The following is a 19597-nucleotide window of genomic DNA, read 5'->3' as shown; positions in this document are numbered from 1 at the left end:
TATGGAAAGCTTAGAAAATATAATTTAGAAAATAATGACATCGTCAGATCACCCAGAGAGTCTCATTTGCTCATCCTACAGATATGTACCTGGCACCTGCAAGGGCCACTGCATGCTAACATTTTGGTGTCTGACCTTTGCAGTCCTTTTCTGCATATATTCTTTGCAATTCTTCTTTTTAAATTAAAATACCATGAGCATTTCCCCATGTCCTTATATAGTTTGTAACACCTGATTTTTAACTACTGTCTAAGAGTCTGTCTTCTTTTTTTTTTTTTTTTTTTTGAGACAGAGTCTCACTCTCTCACCCAGGCTGGAGTGCAGTGGTGTAATCTCGGCCCACTGCAACCTCTGCCTCCCGGGTTCAAGGGATTATCCTGCCTCAGCCTCCCAAGTAGCTGAGACTACAGGTGCCTGCCATCATGCCTGGCTAATTTTTGTATTTTGAGTAGAGATGGGGTTTCACCATGTTGGCCAGGCTGGTCTCGAACTCCTGACCTTGTGATCCGCCCACCTTGACCTCCCAAAGTGAAGAGTCTGTCATTTTATCTATTTGTGCTGTTTTTGTTGACATTTAAGTTATTCGTATTTTTTTGCCATAACAAATAATGCTGTCATGAATATTTTTGCACAGAAATATTTGGATAGGTGTCTACTTGTTAGGGACTGACCTATGGGGGTGGGAGCCCTGCCCTCAAGGGGTTCTCATTCCATAGGATGAGCCGAAACATACATACACAGCAGGGGAACACCTTTCTGGCCCCAGGGCTCTGTGGGGCTGTATGTGAAGTGCATTTGAGCTGGGTGGCCAAGCAGGCAGAAGGGAAGGAGTGCTGCCCTCCCCAAGTTGCCCAGGGAGGTATGGCTGAGCCAAACCCCTGCCCAGACCCCCAGATCATAGGGCAACCCCACCATCCCAGCCTGGGCAGGGACTGGACTCAGCCATACATCTCCCTGGGCAACTCAGGGAGGGCAGCACTCCTTCCCCAGCCACCCAAGGCCTGCCTCATGGCGCAAGCTCTGAGAGGCCTGTGGCACTCTCCTAGTGAAATTCCGAACTTGCCTGTCTTATCGGTGGACACTGCTGTGCTGATGTGCTGAGGATCTCTCCTCGTTTCCTTCCTGTCAACAGATGTTTGCCGGGGGGAAGCTCATTTTTGGGGGCCGTGTTTTGAATGGATATGGCCTCAGCAAGCAGAATCTGTTGAAACAGATCTTCCGGTCTCAACAGGATTGCAAGATGGGCTACTTCTTGCCGGATGACTACAAATTCAGGTAAAACAGGAAACACTCAGGATGAGGGATGGGCCTGGGGAGGGATGGAGGGCAGAAAGGAGACTTGGGCTGTGAAAGGGGAACTGAGGGGAGCAGGCGGGGCTGAAGGGATGGAGTGGGGAGGGGGGCTGGAGGTGGGAAGCCTCCACCTGTGGCACACATGGCAAAAACTTCGGCAGGAGGACTTCACAGGTGGGCAGGGGAGGGATGGGAGCGGGTGCAGAGTGGGAGGGGATGTGTGAGCAAGGCCATGTTGTGGGTTTCTTTGGGACACAAGTTTGGCAAAAGGGCCCTCTTGGGGAAAGAGGGACATGGTAATGCTTGCACAGTGCCTGTTTCTGTTGGAATAATCTAGACAGATTTCGTGGGCAGAAGCTCTGGCTACACCCCCTCTCTGTCCCACCACACCCTACCACCACCTCATGTGCAAGCTGGGCCCTGCTTCTGCTTTGTTTTTGTTTGTTTGTTTGTTTGTTTTTGTTTTGAGAGAGGGTCTCACTCTGTCGGCCAGGCTGGAGTACAGTGACACGATCATAGCTCACTGCATCCTTGAATGGCTGGGCTCAAGTGATCCTCCTGCCTCAGCCTCCCCACACAGACAAAGGCCATTCATGAAGTGATCCCAGGCCACTGTAGCAGGAAGTGCTGGCTTAAGTTTACCTCTGGGCCTCTGAGCTTGGGCCTTTCAACTAGGTGATGCCAACTTGTTGAGCATCTCCTGGGCCCAGCTCTCGTGAGATGATCTTCTTGAGCCGAGAGACCTAGCTTTGAGTGGCTCAAGAAGAATACATCCTAGTCCAGGAAGGAGCCTGCGCTGCATGAGGTGCCTGAAGACCGCTTTAGGGGAACATGAGCAGATTTGAGAATGCCTGGGCAGCACGGTGCAGTGAGACACTTGCAGGATGAGGTTGGAGCCCCTGCTCCGCTCTACTGGCTGGGTGACTGTGGTGAGTCAGTTTACCTCCCTAATCCTCTGTTTCCTCACCTTCAAACTGAGGAAATAATGCCCACCTTGAGAGGCTCTGAGGATCTCATGAAAGTGTGTTTGTTAAAGAGCTTTGTGAACTGTGAAGCAAATGATGGGGCATGTGGAAAGTGTTATTTATACGCAGACCTGGGGTATGCAGCCCTAAGTCCTGTGACTTGCACCTCCACAGCACCGAGTCTGGGCACCCCCCACTCCCACATAGGACCCTCAGTTTTCTAGGAGTCCTTACGCCCTTCTTACTGCAGTAAGCTGAGTCTGGGCCTTGTCTGAGTGGGGGAACCCACTTCTGGAGGAACTGAGGAGATCATGCCAAGTGACCCCCACAACTCAGAGCACTCAGCGGGGAAGGCAGGCCCAAGAGGAGCCTGTGGATGGTAAGGAGGGGCAGATGCTGAAAGGTGCAGACAGAAAAGTCACTGAGACCCCACTGCCTGAGACTTCAAGAGGGAGAGGGCTTGGTGGTCCTTGAAGACCAGTCACCAACAATCCCAGGGAGAAAGACAGAGGCACCAAGGGCAGGACAGGACAGGACAGGGGGATGCTGTTGGGAAGGGCCCAGGCTGAAGATGAGCTGAGGCTGCAGGAAGATGCCAAAGAGGACCAGCAAGGAGATTTTCAGAAACATTCAGAAGAAGGCTAGCCTGCTATGGTGCATGGGGAGTGAAAGTCTCAGCCTGTTGAACATTTATTTCCCGCTGTCTGGAGGCTGGTAAGTCCAAGACCGAGGCGCCAGTGGATTTGGTGTCTGGCGAGGGCTGCTTCCTGGTTCATAGATGGTGCCTTCTTGCTGTGTCCTTGCGTGGCAGAAAGGACGAGGGTCTCTCTGGGACCTGTTGTATAAGGGCACCAATCCCATTCATGAGGGTCCCACCCTTATGACTGCCTTACCTCCCAAAGGCTCTGCCTCCCAACACCATCATCTTAGGGATGAGGATTTCAGCATATCAATTTGCGGGGACATAGACGTTCAGACAATCACAGTGGAGGATGCCAGAAAGTAGTTACAAAGAGACATAGCTCTTATTTGGCTCTAGATGTCCTCAAAAGGAAGATGCTCTTTAGTAGGAAATGACAGCTTGAGGAGTCTGGCCACCTTTCATAGCTGCATGACCTGTGCAAAACACTCACCTTCTCTGTGCACCAGCTTCTTTGTCTGTAGAGTGAGACTGACTGTATTGGGTTATGGGGATTAGAGGAGTCAGCACATGGGAAGTGCTGGCACATAGCTCACATTTACTGAGATTACTACCTACCCTTGTTAGTGATATTATTATCATTAAAATGAGCTCTGGTCTCCTAATTTGTTATATTCAAGGATTCTGAAAGAACTTAGTGGTATGCTTACAACAGTCTTCAACAATTGTTCAGGAATGGTGAGGAAAGAATCAGAAAACTAGACACACACACATACACACAAACTAGGTACACACATATACAAAGTATACACGTACATACAAACTATAAACACACATGTAAACTAGACACACATGTACACACATTAGATTCCTGCATATACTAGACACACAAACACACACAAACTAGACACACATACACATGCATACGCTATACACATATACACAAACCAGACTCACACAGACTAGATAGAAACATACACACATACATACAAACTAGAAACATGCACACAAGATGGTCTAGGTTCGTGAAAATGAAAAGAGGCAGATTCGTGAAACTATTAACCAGTAGGACTCCTCCTAATCCTAGAATAGCCAAGTGGGTTGATGGTTTAAGAGCACTTAGGTGAAAAAAGGAAATGGAATCTTTAATTGAAAGCATTGCCATAGCAGTCATTCCTATAATCTGTATCTGTGAAACAAACCACCCAAGCTTTATAGGATAAAACAACACAATCGTTTATTATTATTATTATTATTATTATTATTATTATTATTCTCTGTCATGGTCCTGGTGCCAGCTGGGCTCAGCTAAGTGGTTCTTTTTTGGCGGGAGTGAGAAGGTCTGTCATACAGTTGCAGTCAGAAGTTGTCTGGGGCTAAGTCATCTCCAAGGCTTGTGCACTCCCATGCCTGGTGGTCAGTGTGGGCTGTCAGCCAGACTGCTCAAATGTAGCCTTTCCAAGTGGCCTGGGCTTCCTCACAACATGGTGGCTGGGTTCCACGAGGGAGCTTCCCAGGAAAGGACCAGCAAGAAGCTGTCTTGCCGTTCATGCCTTAGCCTCATAAGTCATGCAGCATCACACATTCCACTGCACTGAAGTCCCTAGGGCCAGCCCATATTCAAGGCTGGGGGGAATCAGACACCACCTCTTGATGGGGAAAGAGTGTTGAAGAATTTGTGGACATGTTTGAAAAGTACTTCATCCACCCCAGTTCCTCTTCCAGCAGGATGACTGGTTTAGTAGTACAAGACATGCTGTTGGCCTGCATCACCTGGATTCCAGAAGATGCTGGTGAAATCTCACAGTGTCCTCATGGACAAGGTGGATGCATGTGGTTCAGATAGTAGCTTCTGCAGCCACACTCCAGTGAGTGAGGTTCAGCAGCAGCCTAAAGGGCAGACCTCTGTGATTGGCCTGCCCATTTATTTTCTAAATATGCAACCGGGATGAATACATAGAAGGCTTGCTGATCAGTTGTGCCCTTGAGGGAGAAGAGATGGCTGAATCAAGGTCTCAGCAGGCTCAGTTGCTAAGGGATGGTTTGGAAGAAAGAATAAATGTTCACCTTTAGGTTTGGAAGGCTGATGGTGAGAGGCCATGGAAGGGGTAGCGTGAGGGACGATTATGCTGGAAACAGTCTGTGAAATCAGAAGTATCCATGCCTAGAGCAAGGGAGTCTGCAGTGCCGGGAGCTGACATTGCTTTCTACGTCCTCCGTTTACTGAGGGATGTTGGCCAACAGCTTTGCATCTAGATTGCTAGGAAAGGGAGGCCCTCACTGTTGCTTGGTGGGAATCATGTCTTCCTTACCCAGAGTAGACTTGGCTTTGCACAAGTGTAGCGGGGGGAGTCCAGGAAATCCTTCTGTGGAGGTGAGGAGGTGGAGAGAAAAGCAATAGGCTGAGGCAGGAGAATGGCGTGAACCCCGGGGGGCAGAGCCTGCAGTGAGCCGAGATCGCGCCACTGCACTCCAGCCTGGGTGAAAGAGCGAGACTCCTTCTCAAAAAAAAAAAAAAAAAGAAAGAAAGAAAAGCTATAGGTGAGCAGAGCAGGTGCAGGGAAGCTGGGTTGGAAGCCGGGTCCAGTCAGGCTGGGGTGGCCACCAGCCTGGGGGCACTTCAGCCTTCTCTTTCCTCAGAGGAGCTGGCCACAGAAAGAGTTCTCATTGTGGGCCTGGCATCTGTGAAGCCACCATGGAAAGGCAAGGGCCAGGAGCAGGAAGAGGAACCCACAAAGGAGCCGGGCCGTGGGTGCTGGGGAAGAAGGGGTCCCCACAGGGGCCTCATGAGCTCCAGCAGGGGCTGGGGCCAGCTGTCGCCTGGCAGGTAGACTGCCTTCTGACAAACAGAGCAGGAGGGTGAGGGCCTGCCAGGCCAAACACAACTGGGGGAGGCTGCGGGGCCTCTGGGAGTGGCGGGCCCAGTGGGCTGCACCAAGATAAGGCCACAGAAGGCTCCGAGCTCAGGAAACAGCAGCCCAGCTGGGGGGCCAGGACTGATCAGAGACCAGAGCTGTGTGAGGCTTAGAGCCTCCCTGTCCCCCACTCAGCCTGTGCCTTTTCTCCTTTCTCATGTGGCAGATAGTGATCCCCTCCCCAGGGCAGCCCTGTGCGGGGCGCTGGGTCCATATCTGGCTCAGCCCCTGTCCTTGCCAGACTCTTCCCATCTGGGCACCAGCACAATAGGGGCCAGAGAGGCCAAGGGCTCATCCTCACTCCCGAAAGCTTCCAGGCCCCCACACGGAGGGGACCGAGGGAGTTCTGACACCTGCCGGGCTCAGGAGGCTGGAGCTGCCAGGAAAGCTTTCGAGCGGCCAGCAGTAGCCAGGCTGAGAAGGACAGCCCAGAACACATGCAGAGCTCATGAGTCTGCACTGTGTCCACCTGCACGCGACAGTCACTGCTCTCCCCCTGCCTCCCTCATCACCCTCAGGGGCAGCTGGTGGAGGGGAGGGGGGTCACACACTAGTCACTATTTGCAGGCCCCTATCTATGCCAGTAAGCAGAGGTGCTGCCCCACTGCACTCATACAGCAGTGGGGACAAGGTACACAAGAGACCAGAACTGGACTTGTGACAGTGGTGACAGGGGCGTGAAGGGCCCACCAGGCAGGGAGGGCAGTTGGCCCTGTTAGCTCAGCCTGCTGGCACCCAGGATGCAGAGAGTGGGTAGGTGAAGAGGTGGGGCACCAGGGTAGCTGGAGGCCAAGTGCAGGCGGCCTGACCCCCAGCCACGGCAGCTGTCCCCTTCCTGAGTGTGGCCAGAGCTGGGGGAGGCTTTGAGGAGTGTGGCCGGGCAGGTTTGTCAGGACGACAGCTCCGACTCACTGTGGAAGATGTCCTGGAGCACACAAGACCAGCAAGGGCCGGGAGCCTCTGCTTTGTCCCTCCATTGTCACATCCTCCTGCTAGGGCCTCTTGGAAAGGCTGGTGTCCATCTACCTAGGACTGGAGCTAACTGGCCAACTGTCTGCCTCGCCTGTAGCCAGTTAGGTCCCCAGGATGGGAATGTGCCAGACCTGGTGTCCTGGAGCCCTCACAAGCGTCTGGGGTGGAGGCGCCTGGCGGTGCCCCTTTGTGGTGCTGCCCATGGGCCTGGCATGGGGTGGTGGGGAGAGGAGAGTGAAGCCTTGGGCTCCAACCCTAGCTGCTAGGCAATGTGGGAGTCTGGTGGGTGAGCTTCCTGCAGAAAAGATGACCCCGGGCCCTGAGCGCCCATATAACAGAAGGGAAAGTGGAGGCCCAGCCAGGGTAAGGAGGTGCCCTGGAGGGACAGTGTGCCCAGGCGATGCCACAAACCTGGCCTTGCCCTTGCTGGGCCTCAGTCCCCTCCTTGTGGGATGGAGGTGTAGTTCTTTCTGGACCATTCTCAGAGGAGTGAGTTGAGAGGATTAGAAGCTGTCAAAGATGACTGCACCTGTGATGATGAAAGTGTTCCTTAAACTGTCATGTGTCCTGTGAACTGCAAAGCCCTGTGTAAACTTTAATGCACCCAGTAAGCCACAGAGTACTTTGCAAATTGTCATGAATTCTGTAAAAGACAAAATCCTTTGTAAATTGCCACGTGCCCCCAAAATCACAAAGGGCTTTGGGAGCAGCAATGTGCCCTGTAAACCAGAAAGCATCTTCTACGCTGCTGTGCGCCCTCACGGGCCTGCTCTCCGGAACAGCAGAGCACTCCATAAGCTACTGTGAGCCCTGTAAAGTGCTCTCTAAACTGTAATGCGCTTCCTACCCTTCAAAGCACTTTGTAAACCATAAGACACTCTAGAAGGGACAAAGCACCGTATAAACTGTCAAGGGCTCTGTGAAATGCAGACCACACTACCAACTGGAATGAGACCTGATAAAGGCAGAGCGCTACAGAAACACCAATTTGAGCCTCAAGGGGCTTTGTAACCTGTAACATGCTATCCAGATGGGAGGGGAAGCTCTTTACAGCTGCGCCACTTGGTAGCACCCCTGCCCCTTGCCCACCTCAGAAGAGGCAGGAAGAGACTGGGTGGATGCAGGAGGGGTAAGCAGGGGAGTGGGGAGGGCACAGGGTGAGGAGACCGGGTCTCTAGTTGGATCAGCAGTGCAGGGGGCCCACACCCTCATCCGCTGCATACACCAAGACCCCTCCAAGGATGGAGCTGTGGAGAGCGGGCCCCGTGCTCAGCAGGGAGCCAGCCACCGCCAGGCCCTCCCTCTACGATGCTGCTCTGAGGAACAGCAATCCACCCTTACCGGCTGCTCATGTCAGCAACCCCACACCCCACTCAGCCCAAGGAAGCCCCTTGGACAGGCAGGGGAAGGGCATGCAGACGTAGGCTTTCCTGACTTGATCCTACAGGCAATGGGGAGCTATTGAAGGTTCTTGAGCTGAGAGAGGCTTGATCAGAGTTGCGCTTTAGACTCATGAACCTGGCAGGGACTAGGTTGGGGCTAAGCAGGGTATCATGAGCTTGTCACAGGAGCAGACAGTAAAGATGGATGAGGATGGTGTTAAAACTACCTCTTTTCTGGACTGGGGCCTGAGGGGGCGCTGAGTAGAGAGAAATTACCTTCCTGAAGTAGACCAGGGGCTCAGAAACAGTGGGCTAGCCGCAATGCCATGGGGAGGTGGGCTCCACACCTGACAAGGGCCTGTTCTTGTGGATACTTTCCTTTCACTGTGGTGAGTACAAAGGCTTTGAAATTCCTGGAGGGACTGGCCTGTTGCAAAGCCCCAGATGGTCTTTTTTGCTTATCCCTGACCAAGGATGGTCTCAGAATCAACCTCTAGATCAGTCTTCCAGAGAAGCACCTCGCCCACTGTCAGCAGGGACATGAGTGTTCCTGTCACCCCAGCAGGACAGCTGTGTGGCTCTGCTGGCCTGGTCGTTCATGGTCCTCTGATGTCCCCATCATTTGGTTCATTTGTTCATTCACTCACTCATGCCTGGCTAAGAGCAAGACACAGGAGGTGCCAAGGCGCTGAGACCAAATCCTGCCGAGGCACTTGCAGGGCAGATTCATAGAGCTGTGAGCAGTGCACCATAATAAGCACGGAGGCAGAGGGGACGGTAGAGGAAATCTCGCCTTCTGCTAGAGCTCAGAGGGCTTGGCAGAGGAGGGGACCTGGGAGGCTGGCCTTGAAGGATAAGAAGAAGGCCCAGCAAAGGAGGAGAGGGAAAAGGCACTCAGGAGGGGCTAGGGCAGGCAAGGGCTCAGTGCACCGCAGGAACCTGTGAGCAGGAGGGCTGTGGATTTAGGGGAGCTGCCAAGACAGGCTGTTAGAAAAACATGCTGGTAGTTTGGGCCATATTCTGACAGACCCTGACCCAGGCGTCATGCCGGGGGGCTGAAGCTTACCTCTGCAAGCATCAGGGAACCACAGACTGGCTTTAAGTGGGAGAGACAAGGCCAGATCAAGGAGGACCAGCCCTCTGGTGGGGCGTGGGGTGGGGGCACTGGATGGAAGAGGGTGAGGCTGGAGACAGGGAGAACAGGGAGGAGGCCAGTGCCCAGGGTGGGGACATTTCTTGACTGCTGGGACAGAGAGGCTGGCTGTGAACTCAGGGCCTGCTATAGGTATTTAGTCCTAGAGCTGAGCTCAGGGAGGAGGTGCTCTGGGAATGAATGAAAGAATGAATGAATGAAATGTCCAGGTGAGGGGAACCATGCTTCTTTCTGAGCCTTTTCCCCTACACTCCCCAAGCACCCAACACCAAACAGAGCTGCCAGGACCTCCTCCCCATCCACCCTGGGCTGCTGCTCTAGGGGGGCCCTGGAGGAACCCATCAGCCTACCCTGTGCCTCCTGCCCCCCACCCCACCCCCTGAGAATGGCAGGGACTGGACCATAGGCCCAGACACTTCCACAGTCCACCCCTTCTCAAAGGGCCTCAGGCAGGCCTCTAAGAGAGGTGTTTAAAGGGTCAGCTTAGTTTTCTGTGTGTGCTCCTTTTGAGGCCGGATTGGAGTTAAAAGGCTGCAAAGAGGCATTAATTTGCCAAATGTAAACATTGTGCATATACCCAGATTCTGAGGCCCTGTTTCGGCATCTCTTGGTGTTTTGTTTTTCTAGGGCCCTTGAAATGATGGGGGGTAGGCTGTGTCTCCTCTTGTCTCTGAAAGGCCCTGGCCTTAAGCAAGTCACCTTTGATTCGCTTGCTTGATCTATACAAACAAAACAGATTTAGATAGCCTGTAAACACTGTTTCTTGCTCTAAGCCTTGTAGGATGGCCCGTGCCTGGACAGTCCCTCCACACCCACTTCCTGTCCCCAGCCCAGACTTAGCCACATACTCCCAGAGCTACCTCAAGACCCCTCCCCAAGCCATGCCCCCTCCTTCAGCACCAGATACTGCTACCCATGACCCCCACCAGGTTGTAAACTCCTCAGGGCCGGGCACATAGTAGAGGCTCAGTAAATATGACCAAGTGACTAGACAGTGCATACATGGGCCAGTCCTGTCTCTGCCATTGACCTACTATGTGCCTGTGAATAAGCCTTCTCACCTCTCTGGACTTCAGGGCCCTTGTCAGGAAAATGGGACAAACGTCCCAGAGTTGCCTGCTTCCCAGGGCTGCTGTGAATCTCAGAAACATCCTGTAACTCAGAAACACTGACAATGAACAGCTGCAAAGCTGTGAGGTGTGGCACAAAGGTGAGGAATAGCCACGTTTGTGTTTGCTGGAGCTGCTGTAACAAGGGGCTGTGGTCTGAAAGTCTGTGTCCCCCCAAAGTTCATGCGTTGAAATCCTCACCTCAAAGGCAATGGTTTAGGAGGCAGAGCCTTGGGGAGGTGATTCATGGGATGGAGCCCTCATGAATGGGATTAGTGCCCTTATAAAAGGCCCCAGAAGGACCCTCGCCCCTTTCCATATGTGAAGTTATGAGAACACGGCCATCTGTGATGCAGCGGGTCCTCACCAGGCACTGAATCTGCCGGTTCTTTGATGACAGGCTTCCCAGCCTCTAGAATGGAGAGGAACCTCTGTTGTTTCACAGCCACCCAGCCTATGGTATTTTGTAATAGCTGCTTGAACAGCCTAAGACACAAAGGTGACCCAAACCGAGTGGCTGAAACAACAGAAATTCATCCTCTCACAGTTCTGGATGCCAGAAGCTTGGACCAAGTTGTGGGCAGGGCCATACTCTCCCAGAAGCTGCTAGGGAGGCTCAGTCCCAGGCCTTGCTCCCCGTTCCTGGTAGCTCCTTGGCCTGTGGCCACAGAACTGCAATCCTCACATGGCATTCTCCCAAATTTCCCCTTTGTAGAGGAACACCAGCTATGTTGGATTGGACCTACCCTCGCCAGTGTGGCCTCATCTTAACTAATGATGTCTGCAACGACCCTATTTCCAAATAAGGCCACATTCTGGGGTCTCGCGGTTTAGGACTTCTACATATGTATTTGGGGGACATGTGTCCAGCCCACAATATCACACATGATGACACAGTTCCTTTGCCGCCTGTCATCTCTCCTGTGGTCACTTACGGAGCCCTCCCACCCCACCTCAGGCATTTGCTATGGTCAGTGTTGGGGGTGCGAGTGTAGCAGCATTTGGGTTAGGGCTAATCCAGCCCAAAATAGAAGCCAGGGAAGCCAACCTCCAGCGTGTCACTGTGTCCCCAAGGCGATCAGATTCTCCCTTCGCCGCCCTCAGGAGGAGAAGCACTTGTGTCCTGGTCTGTCTAGGCTCCCAGAACACTGATGGGACAGCATGCAGTGCACCCTGGGTCCTGAGCACTGCCCACGACCCTGCCTCCCCTGCAGTGTTCCCAACTCTGTCCTGAGCCTGGAGGATTCTGAATCAGTCAAGAAAGCCGAGTCAGAAGATATCCAAGGAAGCAGCTCCTCATTGGCCCTGGAAGACTATGTGGAGAAGGAGTTACCTCTGGAGGCTGAGAAGTAGGTGACCACACCAGCTGCCAGAATGGGCGTGGCTCACAGCAGGCCACCTCGGGGCTATTTGGCCTTGGGCAAGTCACTCCCCCTAGGCCTGGGTCATGTCCAACCATCCCTGACATCTAGCCCATGTAATCAACACAATATTGGGCGGGCATGCAGGCTGCCCTGGAGCTGCTCGCGGTGGTCTGGGTGGTAGAGATGCAGGCCTTTTGCAGACTTTGCAGCAAAACCCCACAGCCCAGACCCATTAGTCTGAGAAGGGTGGAGACTACCCCGCTGTCTCCTTGCAAGAAACTTGCTGTATGTGTTAAAAGCCACTGACTTGCTGGTGCTGGTAACCATGAAATGAATCACACATTCGGCATGGCGTGGAAATCACATACTTCTCATGAAGATAGAAAAGCAAAATTAGGAGCGTGTAGAAAGGTCACAGGTGCCACCGGGACCCTCTGGTTGGAGCAGCACCCAACAGCCTCACCTGTGCAAGGGAGAGGGCCTTGCCCGTCCTGGCCCAACCGAGCCTGGGCTCTGGGCATTGTGAAGAACAGCCCTTCCCCCGCCCGGCCCTCTATTTTGATCTTTAGGGCAAGAGAGCCTGAAGTGGAGCTACATCCTCTCAGGAGGGACAACAAGAAAACCAGCTGGAAGAAGCAGGCCTCCAAGAAGTAGCGCCATCCTGGCGGCAGCCAAGTAAGCCAGGCCCTGGACTGGGGTGCTGGGGCTTCCTGCCAGCCCAGCCCTGCCTCCCCAGTCTCCCACCCTGTCCTCCAAGCCTCTATAATAAACCAGTGGGCCTCCAGCATCGGGGTGAGGCTCTGGGGAAGGACAGACCCAGCTCAGTCTGTCTTCTGTGAGGCTAGAGGCCCCCAACAGACTTGTCCCAGGTCAAGTCCTTGGAAACTCGGTTCCCCCAATGCAGAGCTTCCTCTGCGGCCAGTTAAGTCAGCTGAGGCCCTCCCACGCTCAAGGAAGGAAATGTTTCCCTCCAGGATAGGTGACCCAGTAAGCCCTGGGACGCCCAGATGGGACTGAAATGGGCCTCCTATAGCCTTCCTGGGTGGGGGAAGCTCAGTCTATGGCCTAGGTGGAAAAGACAGCAAGAAGAGAACAGTGACGAGGCAGAGAGAAAAGCCAAAGACAGGGAAGAAGAGACAAAGGGAGAAATGAGAGAAGGAGCAAGGAGAGAGAGGAAGAAACAAGTGATGGGGGAGGGGAGGGGGTAAGAAAGAAGATGGAGGGGGAGAAGGAGAGAGGAAGAGTAGAAGGAATAAACAAGGAGGGAGGGAGAGGGAAACAAGTAAGGAAGGAGGGAAGGGAGGAGGGGAACAAGTAAGCGGGGAGAGGGAAACAAGTAAGGAAGGAGGGAAGGGAGGAGGGGAACAAGTAAGCGGGGAGAGGGAGGAGAACAAGTAAGGAGGAGGGAGGGGAGGGGAACAAGTAAGGAGGGAGGAAGAGGGGAGGGGAACCAGTAAGGAGGGAGGGGGCAAGAAGAAGCAAGTGTGGAGTGAGAAGGGAGTTAAGAGGGTGATGGGGAAGAAATCACTGAGGGGGGATCTGAGGAAGATGAGAATGGTGCAGGCTGGGAGACTTAATGACAGAGTGCTCACCCCTAGGGACCCTTCAGTGATGCCCTGAAAGCCACAACCCTGTGGCCTCCTGGGGGCAGACATCCCCACTGAGCCCAGCCACAGTGCCGTTTGGTGCATTTTGGGCTTCTTTCCTGAGCCACAGGCCTTAGAAATCCTTACCAGCATCAAGGGGCCCAAGACAGTAGCCCCTCTCGGATGCTAAGTTTCCCCATGCCCCTGAGGGTGCCCGTGAGGGACAGAGAGAACCCCTGCCCTGGGCCCATGGCTCTGGGCTGTCTCGTCCTAACCCCTGCTCCGGGCCCACGACACTGGGCTGTCTTGTCTGGGTTCACGGGAGCCCTTTCCAGGAGCAGCTGAGGACTCCAGAAGGTCTACCTTTTCCTCCCAGCCCAGAGCAGAGCTCAAGCCTTGAGCTGCAGGCAGCATTTAGTGAGATGTTGCACTTAGAAATGCTTATGCGTCCTCTGTAATATAAGCTTTTTTAGTCTGAATTTTTCAAGCTTATGTTTTTTTGAATTACAGACTTGTTCTTCTAGAAATGAATTTGAAATGATTTGCGATATTCGTAAGCTTGTATCTTTGATATTTAAGGACCTTGATGTTTATCACGGGTCCCAGGTGCTCTATCCACTCTCCCCTCCTCCCCTCCTGAGCACAAGGACAGACAAGGATTGGAGGGCAAGGGAAAGAAAGTTCCACCTCTGTCCTTGCAGGCAGGCACCTTCCAGCCCCCAAGGCAAGACCTTGGTAAAGGCTGGAATGGAGACCTCGGCTCAGGCAAGGGCCTGAAACAAAGCCTCTCCCCTGCCACCCTAGACCTGCCCTGTGGGCCGTGTGCTCAGGCGTGCTTGCGTGGGTATGCCAAGCAGTCTGCATGTGCATGTCAACAGCCGCGTGCACTGTGCACACAGACCTGTCTCTGAAGGGCAGGTCCTGGCCCTACCCACGGGGCTCACCACACTGAAAGGGGCAAAAATGAGCTGCTCATGCGCGGGATGCCTCCCACTGGTGGAACAGGCTCAGCGAATGTCCAAGGCTGCAGAATCAAATGTACCTTAGGGAGGAGGGAGAAAAGGGGAAGCCCCTCTCCATGGAAACCCCAGGAGAGCAGGATAAGCCTTCACCCCTCAAAGATGCCCCCAACAAACCAGGCACGATGGAAAGGTGCTCGATCAACTGAGAACTGAGCCATAAACTGTTTTTGGACTCTTCAGGCTTCCTTCTGTTGTCGTTTTGGCTATAGGGGGGTCCAAAGCTTTCTAAGGAAAAAGCTGTGGCCCGATGCACATGGATCCTCTAGGGCAAACACTGGCACATCTGCTGCTGCCTCACCCCCAGTGTTTGCAGGCAGCCCCTACCAACTACCTTCCCGTCTCTTCCATCCACGGAGTAGCTCTTTCCTCTAGCCAAGACTCAGTTTTTAGGAAAACTCTTTGGAGGAAGTGAGGGTGCAGCTAGAGCTAAAACCTACAGGGCGGGTTTTGTTAGGAGGCATTGCTGTGTGTGACCTGTGTCTGAGTAGGCGGCATCCCATTACTCACCTCCCAGGTTATCAGCCTGTCAGGGAGACATGGAATGGTCAGCAGCCCATGGCCTCTGGGAAATGGGAGCAGGGTCTCCCCTTATTACTGAGAATCCTTTCTTGTTCAGGCTGACCCAGTGGAAGGCCCAGGAGAGGGCAAGAATAGACTCGGCGTCCAAGAAAACTAGGGCAAGGAGGAAACCCAGGAATCATGGTGTCCGACCCCTTGATCTGCAGGTGAACCCCAAAATTGGGGCTCAACTCAGGAAAGTTTTTGGCTTTGCTTAGGAGGCAGCCCACGGTGAAAGAAAGCAAGTTTATTACAGCAACAGCTACAACAAAATGGCTGCTCCATAGACAGAGCAGAGCTAGTTTATACCCACTCTTAATTATGTGCTAAATAAGGGGTGGGTTATTTGTGAACTTTCTGGAAAAGGGGCGGGGAGTTCCAGGAACCATATAAGGTAACGTTCAGGGTGTTGCTGTGGCATCATTCATAAACTATCGTGGCACTTATGAGTGGCCTATGCAAATGTATTATAATTAGCATATAATGAGCAACAAGGGCAACTAGAGGTTGCTTTCATCACCATCATGGTCCCAGCTGGTTTGGGCCGGCTTTTTTGTTATTCTTGTTACAATCTGCTTCCATCAGCAGGGCAGTGACCAAGGCTTGGAAAACAAGTCCTGCTGATCTCCCACCTCACCCTCACTTTATAAAAAAGGAGACTGAGGCCCAGAGGAAGGATGGCGGTACAGTCAGCACACAGCAGCAGCGGGCAAGGTCTCCTCCCAGCCCTCCCTGTGGAGGTGCATCCAGGACCTAGAGGAGGGAAACAAGGGCGAGGCTTCTGTCTCCAGCAACACTGTGCACCAAATGGCCTGAAAACACCATCTTGTTACAAAACACTAGAAATACTGGATAACATAAATTAAATACCCCTTTAATTGCATATGGGAACTCACTAGGTCATAGGGAAAATCTTCAGGGGCTAAAAAACAAGAGGAAGGAGGGGAAACCAGGTGGTAAGCACTTGTCTCAACATAGGTGACAAGGTGGTCTTTTCAAGGAATGGTGCTGGAACAACCAGACAGTTGTATGGGAAAAATTAAATCAATCTTTACTTCATACCACTCACAATAATTAATTCAAAATGGATCATAGACCTGTACTTAAGAGCTAAAATTACAACAATTCTAGAGGAAAACATAAGGAAATATTTGTGATTTTAAAACAAAAATTTCCTAGGACAGTAAGAAAAAAATAAAAGAAAAATAAAATGGACTGGACTTCACCTTAAAAACTTCTCCTCTAAAAACACTTTTAAGAAAATATAACAGTGCACCACAAACTGGGAGAAAAATATAAATTTCTGGAATAAAGACCCCTTACAACTCAGGAAGAAAGCCCTGTATTTTTTTTAAAGGACTAAATATTTGAACATACATTTTGCAAAAGTAGATATATAGTGGTTAAAAAAAATATGACAAGATGTTCAGTGTCATCAGTCTTTAAGGAAATGCAAATTAAAACCACAAATGAGATAATACTAGAAACCTATTAGAATGGCTAAAAAAATTTTTTTTTGAACTGAAAATGCCAAGTACTGGAAAGTATGTGCAGCAGCTAGAACTCCCATACATTGCTGGTGGGAGTGCAAAATGGTAAAAGTACTTTGGAAGAGCGTTTGACGGTCTCTGATTAGTCACGCTTCTTATAAGATCAGGGCGAAGGCCCAGGGTGAGGAGCAGGTGGCAGACACATTCTGCGAGGAGTGGTTGGAGGGCTTGGGCTGGCTCAGCCTGCACCCAAATCCTGAGAGAGGCTCAGTCACTGTCCCTCACCTCTGCGTGTCTGTCCCAGGGCCTGAAACTGGGAAAGTGAAATCACAGGCAGGTTTCAGCAATCTTCTGTTGAAATAAGATGGGATTTTTAGGCTGAATCCCAAAAACCATAGTCAGAAATTTCCCCAAGAACCCCTGTGTCCAAAGATGAATAGGGCCAGAGCTAGAACCAACAGGACATCTGTTCTGCAAGATATAAACACCCACCGAGGGCAGCCTGGTTTTCACCCACCTGGCAAGCCAACATGAACTGCTGGCTCCTTCCCTGCCCCGGAGAAACTATGAAGCAAGTGTGGACACCAGGAACTAAACCCTTTAAGAAAAACCTGGAAGGCTAAACGTGTCTAAAACTGGTTTGGTTGCAGGGGGAAATGTGGGTGGCTGCAGCCTGAGGAGGACAGGAGATGGGTGCAGTGGAAGAGAGCTGTATGAAATCTTCCCCAGCTCCGCCCTGCCTTTCCTCAGCAGAGCCTTGGGACAGTCTTCACCTGCCTCTTTACTGCAGCCACAGTGGCAGCCCAGCCACTGGTGCAGATGCAGGGGTTAATACTGAAGGACAGCAAAAGCTTTGCCATTAAGGTGTTGACGAAAGCAGATGACAACTACCAGGTGCATTTGACCATTTAAAAGCTCCATCTTGGCCAGATGCGGTGGCTCACGCCTGTAATCCCAGTACTTTGGGAGACCTAGGCAGGCGATTCACCTGAGGTCAGGAGTTCAAGACCAGCCTGGCCAACATGCTAAAACCCCAACTCAACTAAAAATACGAAAAACTTAGCCAGGTGTGGTGGCGTGCGCCTGTAACCCCAGGCTGAGGCAGAAGAATCGCTTGAACCCGGGAGGCGGAGGTTGCAGTGAGTCAAGATCGCACCACTACACTCCAGCCTGGGCAACAAGAGTGAAACTCCATCTCAATAAATAAATAAATAAATGCTCCATCTTTTCCCCTCCAAACTACTGATTACAAGGCTGTGAGAGGCCCCCTCTGATGGTGGATGCTGCTTCCCCCAGGGATTTTTAAGGTCATACTCTAGCCAGGGAATTTGCCTAGTGGAGTGACAATAAATCTGAGTGAGGAACTGAGGTTCTGGGGTAAAGGGGTTCATTCGTTTACCAGCTCTGACATAGATTGGGACTTGGCTTTTCTTTTTTTTTTTTTTTTTGAGAAGGAGTCTCGCTCCCACTGCACCCACCATAAGACCAAAATAGAATATATAACTTTTTGACTGCTCAGGAATACTTTGTTTGTCCAAGGGAAACAAGTGAAGACAAAAAAAAAAAAAAGTAAAAAAGTAATACCAAAAACAAGTCTCAACATAAGGTTAGTATAATAAATGTAAATGGGTTAAACTTGCCAATCAAAAAATAGAGACTTTCATATACAAAAACTTGTACATGAATATTCACTGAAGCATTATTCACAATAGCCATAAAGGGGAAACAACTCAAATGTCCATCAGTTGATGAATAGATGAATAAATTATGGTATATCCGTAAAGTAGAATGTTACTCAGCAGTAAAAACAATACAATTTTGATTCATGTTACAACATGGGTGAACCTTGAAAATATTATGCTAAGTCAAAGAAAACAGTCACAAAAGATCACATATTATATGATTCCATTTATATGAAATATACAGAATAGGCCAATTTATAAAATCAGAAACTAGAGTAGTAGTTGCCTAGGACTGGAGGGCAGGAGAAACAGGGAGTAATTTTTAATGGATATAGAATTTCTTTTGGAATTATGAAAATATGATAAAACTAGTAGTGATGGTTGCACAACTTTGTAAATATACTGAAAATCACTGAATTTTACATTTTAAATGGGCGAACTGTGTGGCATGTGAATTATATCTCAATAAAGCTGTTAAAATGTTTAAAATGTAGGGATTCTCAGATTAGGTTTAAAAATACAAGATCGGACTCTATGTTGTCTACTTGAGACAGTCAAAATAGGAAGACACATAAATATTGAAGATAATATATACCAGGCAAATACGAACCCAAAAAACTAGCATAGCAATCCTAATATCTGACAAAATATAATTTAAACCAAAAATATAGAGGATAGAGAAAGATGTTATATAGGGATAAGAGAAACAATAGAACAAGAATGAAAAGGCACCAGGATGTATGCAGTTTCAAAATACATCAAGAAAAAAATATAACCAACTTAAAGTGAATTTTCTTTTTTTTTTTTTTTTAAGAGATGAGGTCTTAGTATATCACTCAGACTGGTCTTGAACTCCTGGGCTTAGGTCATCCTCCCACCTCAGCCTCCTGAGTAGGTAGGACTATAGGCACACACCACTGCACCCAGCTAATGAAGTGAATATTTAAAAATACCATTGCCAGAAATTAATAAAGCAGACAAAAATAAGCAGAGATATCAAAGATCTGTATAATGCTATCAATGAGCTTGACTGCATGTATATGAATCTACCTAAAATATAGAGAACCCACATTCTTTTTTGACGCCTGTGGAACTTTGTAAAAGATATACCGTGTATTAGATCATAAAGGAAGCCTCATTCAATCCAAAGGAATTTACAGATTATATTCTCCAAGTAGGATGCAATGAAGTTAGAGACAAATAACAAAAATATCTTAACACTCTAGGTCTTTGGTTAAAATTGAAATCCTAAAGGAAATTCAGAAATATTTAGAATTGAATGATAATGAAAATGCTACAATGTCAGAATTTGTGGCACACAGATAAAACAGTATTTGGAAGAAAATGTAGAGCTTTAAGTACATTTATGATTATTACTTGCCTATTTTTTTAGCCAAAAAAGGCTAAAAATAAGAAAGACATGCAGACATTAATGAAATGGTGAAGATGAACAAACCCCAAAACTA

General features: G+C 50.3%; 1 protein-coding gene across 12 annotated transcripts in view; it reads left to right on the top strand.

The window, feature by feature from the left end:
- Nucleotides 1-19597, top strand: part of C21H3orf20 (chromosome 21 C3orf20 homolog) — a 95159-nt gene that overhangs the window by 71276 nt on the left and 4286 nt on the right. For 10 of the 12 annotated variants that reach the window (XM_055259371.2, XM_063630261.1, XM_055259372.2 and 7 more), the window contains 3 exons: nucleotides 1133-1275; nucleotides 11644-11778; nucleotides 12363-12962. In XM_055259371.2, the coding sequence (XP_055115346.2) occupies nucleotides 1133-1275; nucleotides 11644-11778; nucleotides 12363-12447 (363 nt within the window). In that variant the 3' untranslated portion in view covers nucleotides 12448-12962. Of the gene's footprint in view, nucleotides 1-1132; nucleotides 1276-2071; nucleotides 2154-11643; nucleotides 11779-12362; nucleotides 12963-19597 lie in introns of those variants that run through there. The other 2 variants (XM_063630260.1, XM_063630262.1) reach the window with 2 other exon arrangements.

The sequence above is a fragment of the Symphalangus syndactylus genome, chromosome 21, assembly GCF_028878055.3.
Source record: "Symphalangus syndactylus isolate Jambi chromosome 21, NHGRI_mSymSyn1-v2.1_pri, whole genome shotgun sequence".
Taxonomy (NCBI): Eukaryota; Metazoa; Chordata; class Mammalia; order Primates; family Hylobatidae; genus Symphalangus; species Symphalangus syndactylus.
This window is presented reverse-complemented; position numbering and strand designations above follow the sequence as displayed.